Here is a 14551-nt window from a genome sequence, read left to right as displayed (position 1 = left end):
CAGGCCTTTTGGGGACCTGATCCAAGATTTTCTCCTATGCAAACTGAAGTCATGAAGCAGTGTAAGCTCTCCTTCTCTAGTACTACCACGGTGAAGACCTACTCATATTCACACCCCCTCCTTCCAGACTTCTTGATACACCGGATCATTCCTGTGTCCACTAACGGGAGAACCGGACATTGTCAGTGTGACTCTGCTGTCTCACTCTGGTTCCCACCAGCACTGCGTAGATGGGCTCTGCCCAAAACCACTCTTGCTAGTTAGCACTGAACTTCAGTGATGTGGTGACAAATCAGCCCAGATTGCTTTTTTTTTTTTTCCCAATTACCTGTCATTTTATCTGTCCTAAGTTGGAGAGAGAAGCTGATATTCCAGGGCAGGAATTCCCACCCTCTCCAGCCCTGGCAAGCCACTTCCTTCCCTGTTTCTTAATGAAATTAGTAAAATGTTAAAGCCCAGTTCTAGCCTTTCTAGAGACTGAGCTAGGCCAAAACCCTTAATCCTTTCATCTAACTCATGACTGCATACTCAGAAACAAAGAAATGTTGGCAAATGCAGTGGTTGTGCTTGATTCCAGAGAAAGGGAATTCAAAAATGATGAAATTTGTTTTAAAAAAAAAAAACAAAACGCTCAGGGTGGCAGCCAGGAAGGTAAAATGTTTTCAGATGGCAGGGAAACTATTTTAGGATTCTAGATTGGAGGCTCAAAGCAAATGCATATAACCTGTCAAAAAAGACTTGAGAGAAAAACAAAAAGCTAGCATCATAAAACAGCAGGATCAGGGAGACTGTTGGAAGTTAAAAGGTATCCTGCAAAAAGCCGAAGTTGTGTCTGAAAAAGGAAAACCAAAAAGAACATAAATCCTGGCAGACTAAATGTAAAAGCACAGTAACATAGACTGAAGAAAGAGTTTAGAAGCGGTTTGCTAAAGAAATTTAAAAAAAAATGCAATAAATCCTTCTTGAACACATCAAGAGCAAGAAGCTTGCAAGAGCCAGTGAGCTATACAGGTACGAAAGAAGCACTCAGAAGAGATAATGCCATGGCAAAAAAATCTCTTTTTTAAAAAAATCTATGTTCACCTGGAGAATCTCGGAGAAACTCTGAAACCAGCATCTTGTTTATACGGCATTCACAGAAGTCTTGCCTTAATTTCAGGTTGTTAAGAGTAGATTACAAAGCAGATAAAATTAGTAACAACATATCACTGGGCGCAGATGATATTCATACAAGATTTCTACAGAACGTTAAATATGAATCATCTGAGCTAATACCCTTAGTATGTAACCTTTCCCTGAAAATTGCTGCAATTATCAAAGGACTGGAAGGTAACTAATAAGAAATCAGTTTTTAAAAATAAATCCAGTGGCAATTCAAGAAACCACCGGTCACTAAGTCTAATGTCCATACTGGTCATACTGGCTGAAGCTCTAGTAAAGAACAGAATTAGTGAGTACATGAATAAAAGTAACACGTTAAGGAAAAGTAAACATGGCTTTTGTAAAAGGGATCCGAGCCTCCTAAATCTGCTGGAATTCTTTGAAGGAGTCAAAAGCATGTAAATAACAGAGATCCAGCTGCGAAATTTTCCCTGTATTTCCAATTCACCCCAAGCTTCCAGAAACCTCAGACATTGAAGGTCTCATCAAAGGCTCATAAATAAACTAAACAGCCGGGGACTACACGTAAGGACCTCACAGAGTTAAATAATATTTTAATATTGGAAAAAGAAGACAAGACTAAACAACAGGTTTTCACAGTGGAAGATGATCATCAGTGGAGTCTCTTGGGGATTAAGGCCCATGGTGTTCAACGTGATCTGGAAAGCAGATGGCATACTGAAGAAGATTTCTGATAAAAACTAAATTAATTAGGATAATATTTACCACAAAAACTTGAAGACCCTACAACACTGAGCCGCCTCACAATAAAAGCAGAAGACAAATTTCAGCCCTATTATCTCTAATTTGGCTAGCCAGGAAAAGCAACGCTCACTTTACACACAGAGCGATGGGCTCTGAACGAGCCTGCACAATTTAGGAAATGCATCTTGATGTTTAATAGCTACTTCTGTGAATGTATCACCTCACTGCTCAACAGCAGTCAAAAAAAGAAAATCAAAATTCGGGAATTCTTAGGACAGAAGAGCAGGACTTTGCGCCTGTATGAATTCATGGTGCATCTGCTTCTGGAATACCAAGTGCAGTTCTGGTACCCTCACCTCAAAAGAAGGAAAAAAAAAAATAAAAAGATACGTGGCAGAATGGCAAACATGGCAAGTACAAAAGTGCTTCCACGTGAAAAACCAAGTCAGCATGCAGCAGCTGAACAGGAGGTGATCACTTGCCATTTGTCTCTCCCAGTCGCGCCGAGCAGGCCGGGTGCCGGGAAGGGGAGACGGACGTTGTACAAGAGCTCCTCGTCGTTCAGCTGCCGCAGCCTTCGCCCGCTGGCAGGCGGGGGTCTGAAGGGCTGCGTGAGCACTGTGACAGCCACGGTTCATACGCAATCCCAGCACATTCGCAGGAAAAAACATAAGGGGAAAAAAGGAGAACAAAAGACTGCTGCTCTTGCAGTACTTTTTTGTTTCCGTTACTTCCAAATCCTAATTCATTAGAGGTCTCCACTTCCTTTCCCACCTGCCCTGCCCAAGCTATAATTCCAGAATTAAAACAAATAAAAAGCCACCTAGGCAGCATTTACTCACACCTGACCACGGCAATGCAGCCACGCTGCTCGCCAGCCTCTACAGCGATGCATTCCAACACAGCTCCTCTCCCCTTTCCACACTTCTCTCATTTTCCAAACTCCTTTGAGCACTGTGGGTGCGGGCTGTGAGCTCAGCTCCTTCAAGGACAGCACTGCTTTTCATTCAGCTGTGCAGCAGCCAGTACCAACTGGTCCCGTATCCGGTAACAGCCTTAAACTACTGGCGAGCTATTAATAATACGCAAGCGATCACGTTAATTGCAACCGGGTGTTGAGAATTTAGGAGCTGTACGAAGAGTTCCTTCTATCTCAAATATTATTGTCCCATTGTGCATTTTGGAGTTTAGCTCTCATTAAAAGTAATAGAGGGAAATAGTCTGTAGCAAACTGAATGTGTTTGTTTTCACAGTTCACCTCCTGCTCCTCTGCACTAAACCACGCTCTCGCTCAGTGACAAGACCACAGCTGTTGCCATCTTTTACTCACCTGCTGAGTGCAATATTTAGCTTGAGGGACACTGAAGTTTTCTGTTTGTTAGTTATCAGGTCAATAACTCTCACCTTATCACTTCAGTTTCCATTCTGTTGATAAAACCTGTCAGCCTTCCTTGAGCGGTTCCTGGCCCTCAGAAGAAATCACATTAAATTGGCACAACCAAGTAAATCTGTGAGGGATGTGCTCCTGACTTACCAAAGGGAAGGGGGGAGGGCTTGAGCTCCTCTCTCCCTCTTCCTTCTTGCACGGCTCCGATGTCCAAGGGCTTAGAGCCGTGTTGAAATCCTCCCTACGGATTCAGCAGTTCAAGTCAGCTCAGGTCTTCAAATATGGCCCAGAGGAGACGTCTGCAGAGCCGAAATTGATATGTTTAAGTGCAAGAGACAATAATCATTTCTCCAAGTATAAACTAAAAATACCCAGAAGAAAGTGGAATTCATAATGGAGATTTTAAAGATCTGTGACATACCAGAGTCTGCACAAGGGTTTTAATGAGAGAGAGGCCAATTTAATTGGTCAGTGTGAGCAGATGCTTTGCTGGGTGAGCGGGCTATAACATCTCACGTTCCCGTTCAACGCCAGGAGCATCACCGCTGTGCTTAACATGGCTGCGACAAGCCCGTGTCAGAGGAGCGCGTCGTCGGAACCGGGAAGGACCTTGATAATCAACTTCTCTGTGTTGTCAGATCCCAGAGCCGAGCCACGAGGAGAAGGCACTAAAAAGGGGAGGCAAAAGCTGTCAAAGGAACGTTTCCAAAGGTAATTGCACGACCCACCATCTTCGGTTGTCGTTTTGTTTAATTATTACTCCGGGCATGAAGCTGAAACAGCGCGTTAAGTTTTAAAGTCTGTTAACGCGGCGTTAACGAGGAGCTGCCGAGCACCAGGGTTAAAATCCGCAGGCCTCCCCTGCGAAAACACTTCTGGAGTGCGTGGCACCGTCCAGAGGAAACCCAGAAATAACTTCGGCGGAGCGTTCAATTATAGGCAATCACCACCCAGCGCTCCCTCTCCTTGTGGCACGGCTCATCAATCAGGTTTTCTGTCACCGTGTCTCTTCTCATAGCAGTCACCGGAAGGCTCTGAGCTCCCTCCCAATCCATGTGACATTTACTGTCAGGGGCTGTCAACACCAAGAGATTCTCCCAGGGCCTCCGAGTTCATCACAAAGCAACAAGATACATCCCCAAAACACGCTCCCAGTTCCAGCTCTGGATTACGATGACTGACTGAGGGGCTTTGCAGCAGTCAGGGAAGAGTGAAACGGCATTGCGAGCTCCAGCTTATGCCCAAATACCTTCTCTTTCTTATTTTCCTGTTAGAAAAATGCAACTGCCTTAAGGGAGGTTTTTAGGCCCATAATTAATTAAAACTTCCTCAAAAATGCCCCTTGCAAACTTATTAAGAGAAAGATGAGATTGTTTACCTTGAAATTTAGCCTTCCCATCTTTAGCATCGATCCTGCATTCGATGTCTGTTTAACAATACAGTGACCTAGTGGAAAAAATTTATAAAACTTAATAAATTGCAGTTGGCAGTATTGACAGAGTGTGTATATGCACATTTGGTTTTGCATGAACATATTAGAAGCAATCTAATAAAGTAAAACAAACACATTTTCTTTGCCTGTGAGCTGTGAAACGAGATCACCTGTAATTACCATGTTTCAAGTACACTTGGTCAAAGTTGCATGGTGGGTTTTTTAAGCCATAAATTTCTGGCTAGAGGGAAAAAAAACACCATTGTCTATCAAAGCTTTACATGCTCCGCTAAGTTCTGCTCAAAATGCAGAAAAACACAGGTGAAAACCTAACTTACCAGAAGACCTCTATGAGACAAGGGGAAACAACTCCAGCACCCAGGGAATAAAGTTCCAGCAGCAAATGTGCCTCAAGGGAATAATCAAGAACTTGGGAGACATGTTGAGTTTGGCTGGACTTTACGGGGGCACTGGCATTAATGAATGTTTAAATAAGTGAATAAAAGAGTGCTTTCAATTACAAAGTTTTTAAAAGACCTCAGAATGTGTACAACCTCCTAGAACTTCAATGTTTGTTTCTAACTTGCTTTCTGCAACCAGTCTAGTTTCCTCTTTCCACCGAAATAAAAATATTTCTTAAGGAGCACAGTATTTATTTCCCTAAGGAGCAATGTATTTATTTTCCTAAAATTACTACATGATAACAAACACAGTTTTCTCAGCCTCTTCTTGTACACTCTGCGTGCTGGCCCGACTGATCACCACCATCTGAGTCCCACCGTCCAGGCAACATTCCATCCAACGTACAGTCCGTTTACCCAATCCATACCTCACCAGTGTGGTAAGATGATACTACAGGAGGCCGTGTCAAAGGCCTTGCTGAAGTCAAGACAAACAACAGCCACTGCTCTCCCCTTGTTCTCTGAGCCAGTCCCATCGCAGAAGGCAATCAGGTTGGTTAGGCGTGACTGCCCTTCTCAGATCCATGCTGGCTGTTCCCAACCACCTTCTTGTCCTTCACATGCTTAAAATGAAGTTTCCAGGAGAAAGTGTGCCATCACCTCCCAGAGACTCAGGCTAAATAGAGTGTTTTAGAGTTGCCCAACCCTTCCTCTTCCCCTTCTTGAATAAATGTACAGTGTTTTGCCCTTTTTCAGTCATCAGAATCCTCTCCTGATTACTGTGACCTTTCAAAGCGGCCCTGCAACGACACCGGCCGCTTCCCTCAGCACCCTTGGGTGCACGGAACAAAACACCACCACCATCCCTCAGAAAAGCTGTAGTGAGACACTCTGCACGCACAGCAATTCCTCATGGCTTCTCACCTCGTCCTTCTCCACGTCCTTGCCGCTCTCCGACTGCAAGCTGCAAGGACGCAAACCAGCTGAGCTGGAGAGACACACGAAGCAGCCCTCGCGCAGAACGCGCTGTCCTCCTGCCTGCAAGGGTTGCGTCATTTTTCTCTACAACGTTCACTCCTTCGGTCACATTACCCCGCACCAGCCTGAACCTCGGATCTTTGCTACCTTTGCCCTTGCTCTGGACACTCCCCTTCCTTGTCTCTCAGAATCCCCCTCTCGTCTCACCTAAGTTCAGCTCTTTTCCTTCTCCGGAGGGAAAGGCACGATTGCACAGCGACTGCACAACTGATGTTGTCCAACTCCTGCGGCACCTTCACGACATGAATCAAAACAGATCAGCTCTGCTGTTGACTTGCTGGTTGCAGGAAAGACAGAGAGTATCACACACCAACGGCTGGGGACCTGAAGGAAAACTAGGAATAACCACACTGAAAACACGGTGATTAGCTGAGAAGATCTTGGATGAGCCAATACCAACAAACGGAGCTGAAGTTTTTGGAGCATTAATTACTGGTATCAACTTGATGAGCGAGAAAATTAACGCGAGATTATAGAGTGGAGATGCTGATCTTTCTATTTTGCATGTAATTTTCATCCCCAAACAAACTGTAGCAGCTTAGGAAACACCAGTCTACTAACATGAGACAATTACAGACACATTTACTAAAACAGACAACTAAATGACTTCGTAATTAAGGTACTAAGCCAAATCCAGGGTGAAAGGATAAAGGATTTGTGTCCCATATGACACTACAAAAAAATAAAAGCTATGGAAAGCCAGGAGAAATTCGGTAGTTTAAAGTAAGTGTTTAGGCTGATGAAAGAGAGCGATTACGTATCTCCAAGCGAAAAGCCACGCTTGGAGCTAAGCTTGCAAGCAGCCAAGCATAAAACATGGATAACACTGAACAAGAACTACAGTCCACAACAGGAATTACCAGCAAAGAGAAAACCATCTTCTGGAAAGAGAGACAAACTGCCAAGACAGCCAAGGATTTCTCTGCCTATGGAATAAAGAAATAAACATGAAAGTACACTGTTGGGCTGGAACACGCACAGGGGCGGCAATACCCATCCACACTTCTGCAGGAAACCACCAGGGCAAGGAGAATACGAAGCGTGTCTTTTTCTCACACTGGCACGCCACGCTCCTGGCTGGGAACTCTGCCATCTCCTGTTGCAACACCGCTGGAACAAACACAGAGCCGGGCAGCAGATACGAGCCAAGGAAGCCCCCCGCGGGCACCACCGACCGCAAAATCAGCCCGACCGCCAGCAGGGCGTGGATGCAGGTTCACACACGACCCAAACGTTACCTGAACCTTAATGCATTTATTTTTTTTAAAAAAATTCCATTCACAAATGTTTTGTGTTCATACCCACTTCCCAAATACTATTAATCACATCACCAATTACAGGAAGACTAATTGACTTTCCGATCACACCTGAAATCACTTTTTTGCTGCAAGAAAAGCACTTGGCAGCACGCAATTTGCCAGCTAACGCCACCGCACCCCCGAATGCCCACCCCCCCACTGCTGCTGGGTCTGGAAAAGGCACCGGTCGGTCCTGAGCTCATCACGGGCTCGGGGGGGGGGGGGGGGTAATTCAGCACTTGGCGTCAATTTAGTTTCTCCATGGGAACCCCTCATCCCCAGGGCTCGGGGCCTCCTCGGAGAAAACCCTCACCTGCAGCACAGACCCCCCGGGACCCTCCCTAGGACCCTCCCACCTCCCCGGGACCGTCCCCAGGGCCCTCACACCCACCCGGGTCCCCCCGAGACCCTCCCACCTACACGGGACCCCCCGGGAGAACCCCCCCGGCACCCGCTGGGCCTAGGAGGGACCCCAACCCGCGAGGGGACGGCGGGGCCCACACGGGCTCCTCGCTCAGCGCGGCCCTTCCCGGGGCGCCGCGGCCGCCGCGCCGTTCCCGCGCTCCGCCGGGCGCCGCTCTAGCTCCTCTCTATGGTGTGGCGCCGCTCTATCCCTCGCCGCCCCATGGGCTCGGGCCGCCTAAACCCGTTCCCCGGTGCTTTGCCCGTGCGGGCTTCGCTCTCCGCGTAGCCCGCTGTGGGGGCCGCCTGCACCCCGCGGGAAGCCCGCCGGGATCAGCGCGTCCCCCTCGGCCTCTCCGCCCCTCTCTATGGCCCGGGCCGCCGTCGCTCGGCAACGCGCCCTCTCTGTGGTCCCGCGGGCGGGATGTGGCGGCTGCTGCTGGGCCGCGGCCCGGGCCGCCGCCGGCCGCCCCCCGCCCGCCCCGCCTGCGCCGCACAGCCGCCCGACGGCCGCGGCCGCAGCCCCGAGCGGTGAGTGCTGCCCGGCGGCGCGGGCCGCGGCGCTGGCCCGGTGTCCCGCCGCCCGCGTGGGGCGGCTCGGCGGGAAGGCGGGTCTGGGGGCTGGTTGGTGCCTTCACGGCCGTGTTCTGTGGTCGTTTCAGAGCGCCCGCTGGTCAGCATGGCCGGGAGCGAGGAGGAGGAGGAGGAGGAGGAGGGCAGCAGCCGCTGCCCGGCCCGGCGTCCCGCTACTCCGTGCTGGAGGCAGCCGCCTGGGTGAGGGGCAGCGCGGGGCCGGGCGGCCCGCGGGGAGGGAGGGAGGGAGGGAGGGAGGTCGCCGGAAGAATTTGGGGGCTGAGAGGGGATGGTGGGGGGTGCGCGGGCTGCTGGGAGAGGAGCCGCTGTGGGGCCGGGACAGGAGGAGGGAGCGGCGCTGTTCTCCCTGACCCGGGCCTGCTCTCCTGCAGGGAGCGCTCGGGGCGCTGCTCGTGCAGCTGGTCAGGCACGTCTCGTGGCTGAGGTCCCTGCCCGACGCCAGGAGGGAGCCCCCGGCCCGCTGGATTTCGTCCGTGCCCTCCCGGCAGACAGGTAGCAGCGCTGGCTCGAGAGAAGGGGTTCTGGGAGGGCTGTGGGACAGGGCTGCCGCCTCGGGACATGGTAACTACGGCTGGAAGAGAGCTGCTACGAGAAGCTGACCACCCGCCTTCAAGCTCTTTGGGGAGAGTAGTGGTATCTGTCAGGGGTATCTCACCATTTCTTAATGGTCTGGTGCCATCCCACACGCCCTTACCTTTGTTTTCTCTTCTGGACTCTGCTCGAGGAACTTTCCTCCTACTCGGCTTTGTGGTCAGAGCAGAGGACACTAGGTAGATAGACCGTCTGGTGGTGTCTCCTAAAGCAGATGCTGCTTTTGTGCTCTGTATTTCAGTGGTGACTGAAGCTTCAGCCAGCTGTCGCAGTGAGCAGCTGGGGTCCCGCTTCCTGCAGAAAGCAAATCCAGAGGTTCTACCAGAGAATCCATCCTCAGGCATCCCAGCAGGGCAAGGAGAGAGCCAGCCCTGGGCAGAAGTAGGTATGTGCAATGGGTACCCCATGCTTGTGGCAGAAGGACTTCTCAGTCTCTGAGTTTCCCCGGGGCAAAGCTAGGAGCCAAGAAGTGTGTAGCGGTTTATTGATGCTTGAGGAGATAGGTTAGAGTGGAAAGACAGAGCTTTATCATAGAGATGAATCAGGGATCCAGAGACAGGAGGAAGAAAGTTCCTGAAGGCAAGGAGGAGCCTGTGCTGTGACTGTGTGGGTGACATCGTCTTTCCCAATACTGTCTGCCATAGTGACCTGACTACAGCATCCAATTTCTGTTCTTTTATTGTGGACAGATGTTTGCAGTCAGAAGGATTCGGGTGAATAGTGCACCATTGATCTGGGACACTTATGTACCTGGTGTGACACTAAAGGAATTCTTTTATTTCTGGAAGATGAGGATGTATTTCCAGGTGCTGATGCTGTAGATAAGACCGTGGAAGGAGTTATCAGAGATATTCTTATCAAAAGGAGTTTTATAAAAATAGGAGGATATACTTCAGAAAAATCAAAGTCTCATCCAGGAAAGCATGTCTTAACGTGTTAAATTTAAAGTCATATTGAGGAAGATCAGATGAGGCCTACAATAGGGCTGCTCACTAGATGTATAAACACTAATGATGGCTTTAGGAAAATTGTTAGAAGCAGGAAGCCTGGAGCAGGTAGAAAGGGGGACATCATGTGATCGTGGTGTAGAAGAGGCACATAAAAAAGCCATCCCACAGATGCTGACTAGGTGATGTGAGGTGTTGCAGAAAAGGTCAGAGGAGTTCCCCATTCTTTGCTTTCTTCCAGATTTTTGGTTTCTTCTGTGCTGGTTTAAACTACTGCCCATCACTGCTTATCAAAGCCATCTCCTGCCAGAGGTTACCGTTCCCATCAGTTGGCAAATGGAGCATTTTGTTTCCATGTCTCCTAATTAGCTCCAGGAAAACAGCCAGGTTAATTTACCTAAACTGCCAATTAGACTGTTTAACCCATCTGCTTTTGCCTGGAGCATATTAAGAAGCACTCAAACACACTACCTCACTGGCACATTACTGGACACGGACCTCTGGGAGAAGCGGTGGGGGAGAAGTGGTGGGGAATAAGTGGAGACAGCGATGCCTTCAGTTGGCACAGCTGAACATTCAGGAGTGAACGTGTGTCTGTGTCTCACAAACAGTTTCCTACTGAGAGTCAATAGGAAGAGCTTTTAGGCAAACTGATAAACTGAGCAGTGACAAGTCACTAAGGCCGCGTGCTCTTTGTTCAGATGTTCTTCAGAAGCTATGAAATTGCTGAGCTTCTAATGATGGTATGTAATCCAGGGCTTAAATCTGCTGGATGGCCAGAAGAATTAACACTGGCGAATTGGGACACTGGCTTTTAAAAAGGGGGAGATTGTTTGAGCTGCAGAACTGCAAAAAAGGTAGTTCTAAATTGATAAAAACTGTGTTACAGAATAGAGATGTTAGATGCCGGGATGAATGTGCTATATCAAGGAATCAAAGGTCTTGGAAGGATTTAGGAAGCCCTTTCTCGGGCTAGCTTGTGCCATTGCAGAGACTTGAGAGTTGTAAATCCATTAAGAGTTCTTTGGAGAAGTCAACAGGCACATGGAGCAGGATTTTCCAGCTTTTAGCTTTCTGAAAATCATTTAGCCTGGACCTAAACCAGAGCTATCTGGAGAAATAAAGCCCATGTGAAGGAAGATGAAGGGGCTAGTCTTGGGCTAGTAACTCCTTAACATACAGTAAACAGTTTTCACAATTGAGAGCCGTTATGGGTGGATTCCCCTAAGTCCTTTGTTGAAACCTGTGCTGTTGAGCACAGTCAGCAATGATTTGGAAAAAAGAGGTGATGAGTGAGGTGACAGAAGAAGCAAATGTTACGAGATTATTCAGGACAGTCAACTGTGAAAGTCACAGCAAAAGATTGCACAAGAACTAAAACCAGGGTGATGCCAAGGTAGGTTAAATTAGTATACGCAGGGGAGTGTAGCTGTAAATACACACACAGAATGAGGAGTGTCAAATTAATAATTATGTTGCAGAGGGAACATTTAAAGTCACCACGGATATGTTTTTTGATAAGGTTAAGTCAGTGCTCAGCAGCAGTGAGGCCAATTAAATGTTAATTATTGTAAAGGAAGGAACTGAGGACAAGACAGTATCGCAGGTTTGTCTAAGTCTATGATGCAGCCACATCTTGAACACTTCAGGAAAAGACATTCTGTCCTAAAAACAGTAACAAAAATGGCGTAGAAAAGGAGGATGACAAGGAGACAATTACGTAGAAATAGAGACTGACTCTTCAGCTCAAAAAAAGAGGTGGCAAAGGGAGTGCTAGTGCTCTGTGAAACTAAAGGTGTCGAGGGAAGGTGAACAGAGAAAATATTTTTCACAAGGCACGTGTTAACAGGCAGCACAGAAGTGCTCAGATAGTGGGTTTGAAAAAAGGCAAAAGGCAGCATGTGCTTGGCCAGGGCACAGGTAAATTGTGGAACTCGTTGCTACAGGCCAGAAGTACAGACGAGTTCCAAGAAATGATTAGGTAAAATTACACATTCGAATTAAACTTAATTGGTCCAGCCGAAACCTCCTGCTCAGAAGATCAGAGAACAGCTGATTGCTGGAAAGTTCTGCCAGGAAAAGCGTGACTTTATAATCCCTGTTCCTTACACTTTCTGCCCAAGCATCTGCAACTGTCAGTTGTCAGACGTAATACATGTCAGAAATAATTTGATTTTGCTCAATACATAAGTCCTCAGGTTACATTCTTCCATTATGCTGTGCAGCCATTTTGTGGGAATTTATTGAGGAGAGTCAGGGTGAAGAGATTCAGTAATTTTCACTGAAGAGTCGGAAAAAAGGCATAGTTTTGTAAGGCGAGAAGACCTGTGGATCTTTCCGTGGAAAGTTTTACAGTGAAGCCTGGTGATGTCTTGGTCTTACTTTTCTCTCAGAGTGTGTTTCGCTTTCTAAAGAAAAAGCTGCTTAAGGTTTAGGATTTGTTTGTTTGTTTGTTTGTTTTTCCCTGGTGTTTAGCTACCGAAAGAGAATGAGGCTGGCTAAATCAGAAGGCAGCGAGAACTGGGGAGAGCAGAAGGAAGGGAAGGACAGACACCTGGCAGATCATGCAAGGGAGTCTGGTAGCAAAGTCTTGCCATTAGAGAACAGACCTCCAGATCTCAGAGTGGAGCAGAATGTACCTTCACTTCTCCAGTCTGCTGTTGCCAGCAATGGCAAAGGACCTTCTAGAGAGAATTCCACGTCCTTACCCTTTCTTTCAGTGTTTCAGTTGATTTCCAGACTTGCTGGTGCTGGTCTGCATGTACAGTGACAATCTGCTACTGCTGTCAGCTCCAAACATCCCAGCTTTGCAGATGAGCCATTCCAGTTTTAACACAACACAGTGCGACAGAATCTAGTACTTTTAGTGTATTTAAAAAGAAAACTTTAGGAAATTCATTTAAAAGTTGCTATAAATAGCATCCTGGATATTATTATCAGCGAGTCCTCAGCTGTGCATGATGGCATCCTATTTTTTTCATGCAATTCATGCCTCTCTCAAAGCTTTTCTGCTGAAAGTTGAAGGCACATAGTGAACAAGCAGGTGATTACAGCCAGTCTCAGTGTTGCAGCAGCTGAATGCTGCCCTGGGGAGTTGTATTTTACCCCTGGCAGAACTGTAAAATTCGTTATTTCAATTCTGAGATTACAGACATTTCAGAAGTGTGTTTTCATTTCAAAGCACAATGAAACCAATTGGAAACACTAAAATTTTCCATGAGGCAGAAATCCTGGATTTTGTCCAGCTCTTGTTGTGAATTCATTCTTGTGGAGCGTTTGGATGTTTTGGGATGAGCAATCTAGACTGTCTACGAGAAGGTTATTAATTCTTCTTTTGGAGCTAGCTTTGAACAACACTGGATTAGTACAGGATGAACAGTGGGGAAATACAAAATATTTATTAGTTGCTGAGTATGTGAGCATTGGGCATTCAGTACACTGAAAGCTGCAAGGTTGCCTGGAAAAAAGATACAGAGTCATGTTACATCATAGCACACCTCTGAAGAAGTAGAAATAAGGTTGCACAGAAAATTCCAACTGTGTTACTCCCAGCTTTTGTGTGCTTTGAACACCCAACCTTAAGAATAATTGAACGTGGCTCTGGGCGTGCGATACAGCAATGGATTTCTTCAACGCCTGGTTGCTATGAAGTCCTGCTGAAGCTTGACCATTCGTTGGGAAGTGAGAAACAGGCAGTTGGGGTGAGCTAGTATTAACCAGTGTCAGGCTGAAGGTTAATCTAAGCTGGTCATCTCGTTCTGCCGAAGTGGGATGAGATGCTGTGCTGCCTGGAGGTGCTTTTATTTCTCTATTTACTGCCGAAGGAACCCAAGCGTTGTGTTCAGATTCTGTGCCTGGAGTTGAGGCAGCTGCTCTGAAACAGGCGAGTCTTAAAGATCGTGATATCCGTGAAGAATTTTGGGGCTGGGTAAGCCTCAAATCAAAGGTGAGTTCCGAGAGGATTTGTTAGTCTGGTCCTTCAGGAGATGAGACTGAGTGTCGGGATCAGTTGGTCCCTGTGTTTTCTTCCAAACGACCTTACGCTCTCCAGGAGTGGTAACTCTAATCTGGGGGGATTACTGGGATTTGGTTGAGGAGGGATTTCCGGTGGGAGTGGGGCATGAGACAGTTTTGCAAGCTGATAAAATTCAGAATTAGTTTATGTTTATTTTTCGTGGGTTAATCGTTTGTCCAAATTGCAGCATGTTTTCTCAGTAAACGACGAATTTCTGATGTAGGAGTAGATGTCTGTGCCAAATGTAAAGCTTCTTGAAAGCATGAATGTACTCATGTTGTTTAAACAAATAGTCGGGAGAATTTTTAATACAGGCATTTTTTCCATGAGATTTGCGGTTGTATGTATGGCAAAAAACCCAAATTACATCATGAGGGAGATACCTGAACAAGAGAGAGAGAGTCTTACAGTGAGAAAGATCAGATAATTTTATGCCTGATCTGAAAATAAATGTAAAGCACAGCTAATAAATTCACAGATTATGTTACTTTTGATGGAATGATGAATAGGAATTGTGTTTGCCGTAGCAATCTGGCTTGTTGGGTGAGTGGGGCTTGTTCAGATAAAATACATTTTAATA

General features: G+C 47.0%; 1 protein-coding gene across 1 annotated transcript in view; it reads left to right on the top strand.

Annotated features, from left to right (window-relative positions):
• The first annotated feature begins 8248 nt into the window (after positions 1-8248).
• Positions 8249-14551, top strand: part of DELE1 (DAP3 binding cell death enhancer 1) — a 19434-nt gene continuing 13131 nt past the window's right edge. The window contains exons 1-4 of the mRNA XM_086621684.1: positions 8249-8355; positions 8487-8598; positions 8790-8910; positions 9251-9394. Coding sequence (XP_086477810.1) covers positions 8249-8355; positions 8487-8598; positions 8790-8910; positions 9251-9394 — 484 coding nt within the window. The remainder of the gene's footprint in view (positions 8356-8486; positions 8599-8789; positions 8911-9250; positions 9395-14551) is intronic.

This window comes from Tauraco erythrolophus, chromosome 16 (assembly GCF_009769465.1).
Source record: "Tauraco erythrolophus isolate bTauEry1 chromosome 16, bTauEry1.pri, whole genome shotgun sequence".
Taxonomy (NCBI): domain Eukaryota; kingdom Metazoa; phylum Chordata; class Aves; order Musophagiformes; family Musophagidae; genus Tauraco; species Tauraco erythrolophus.
This window is presented reverse-complemented; position numbering and strand designations above follow the sequence as displayed.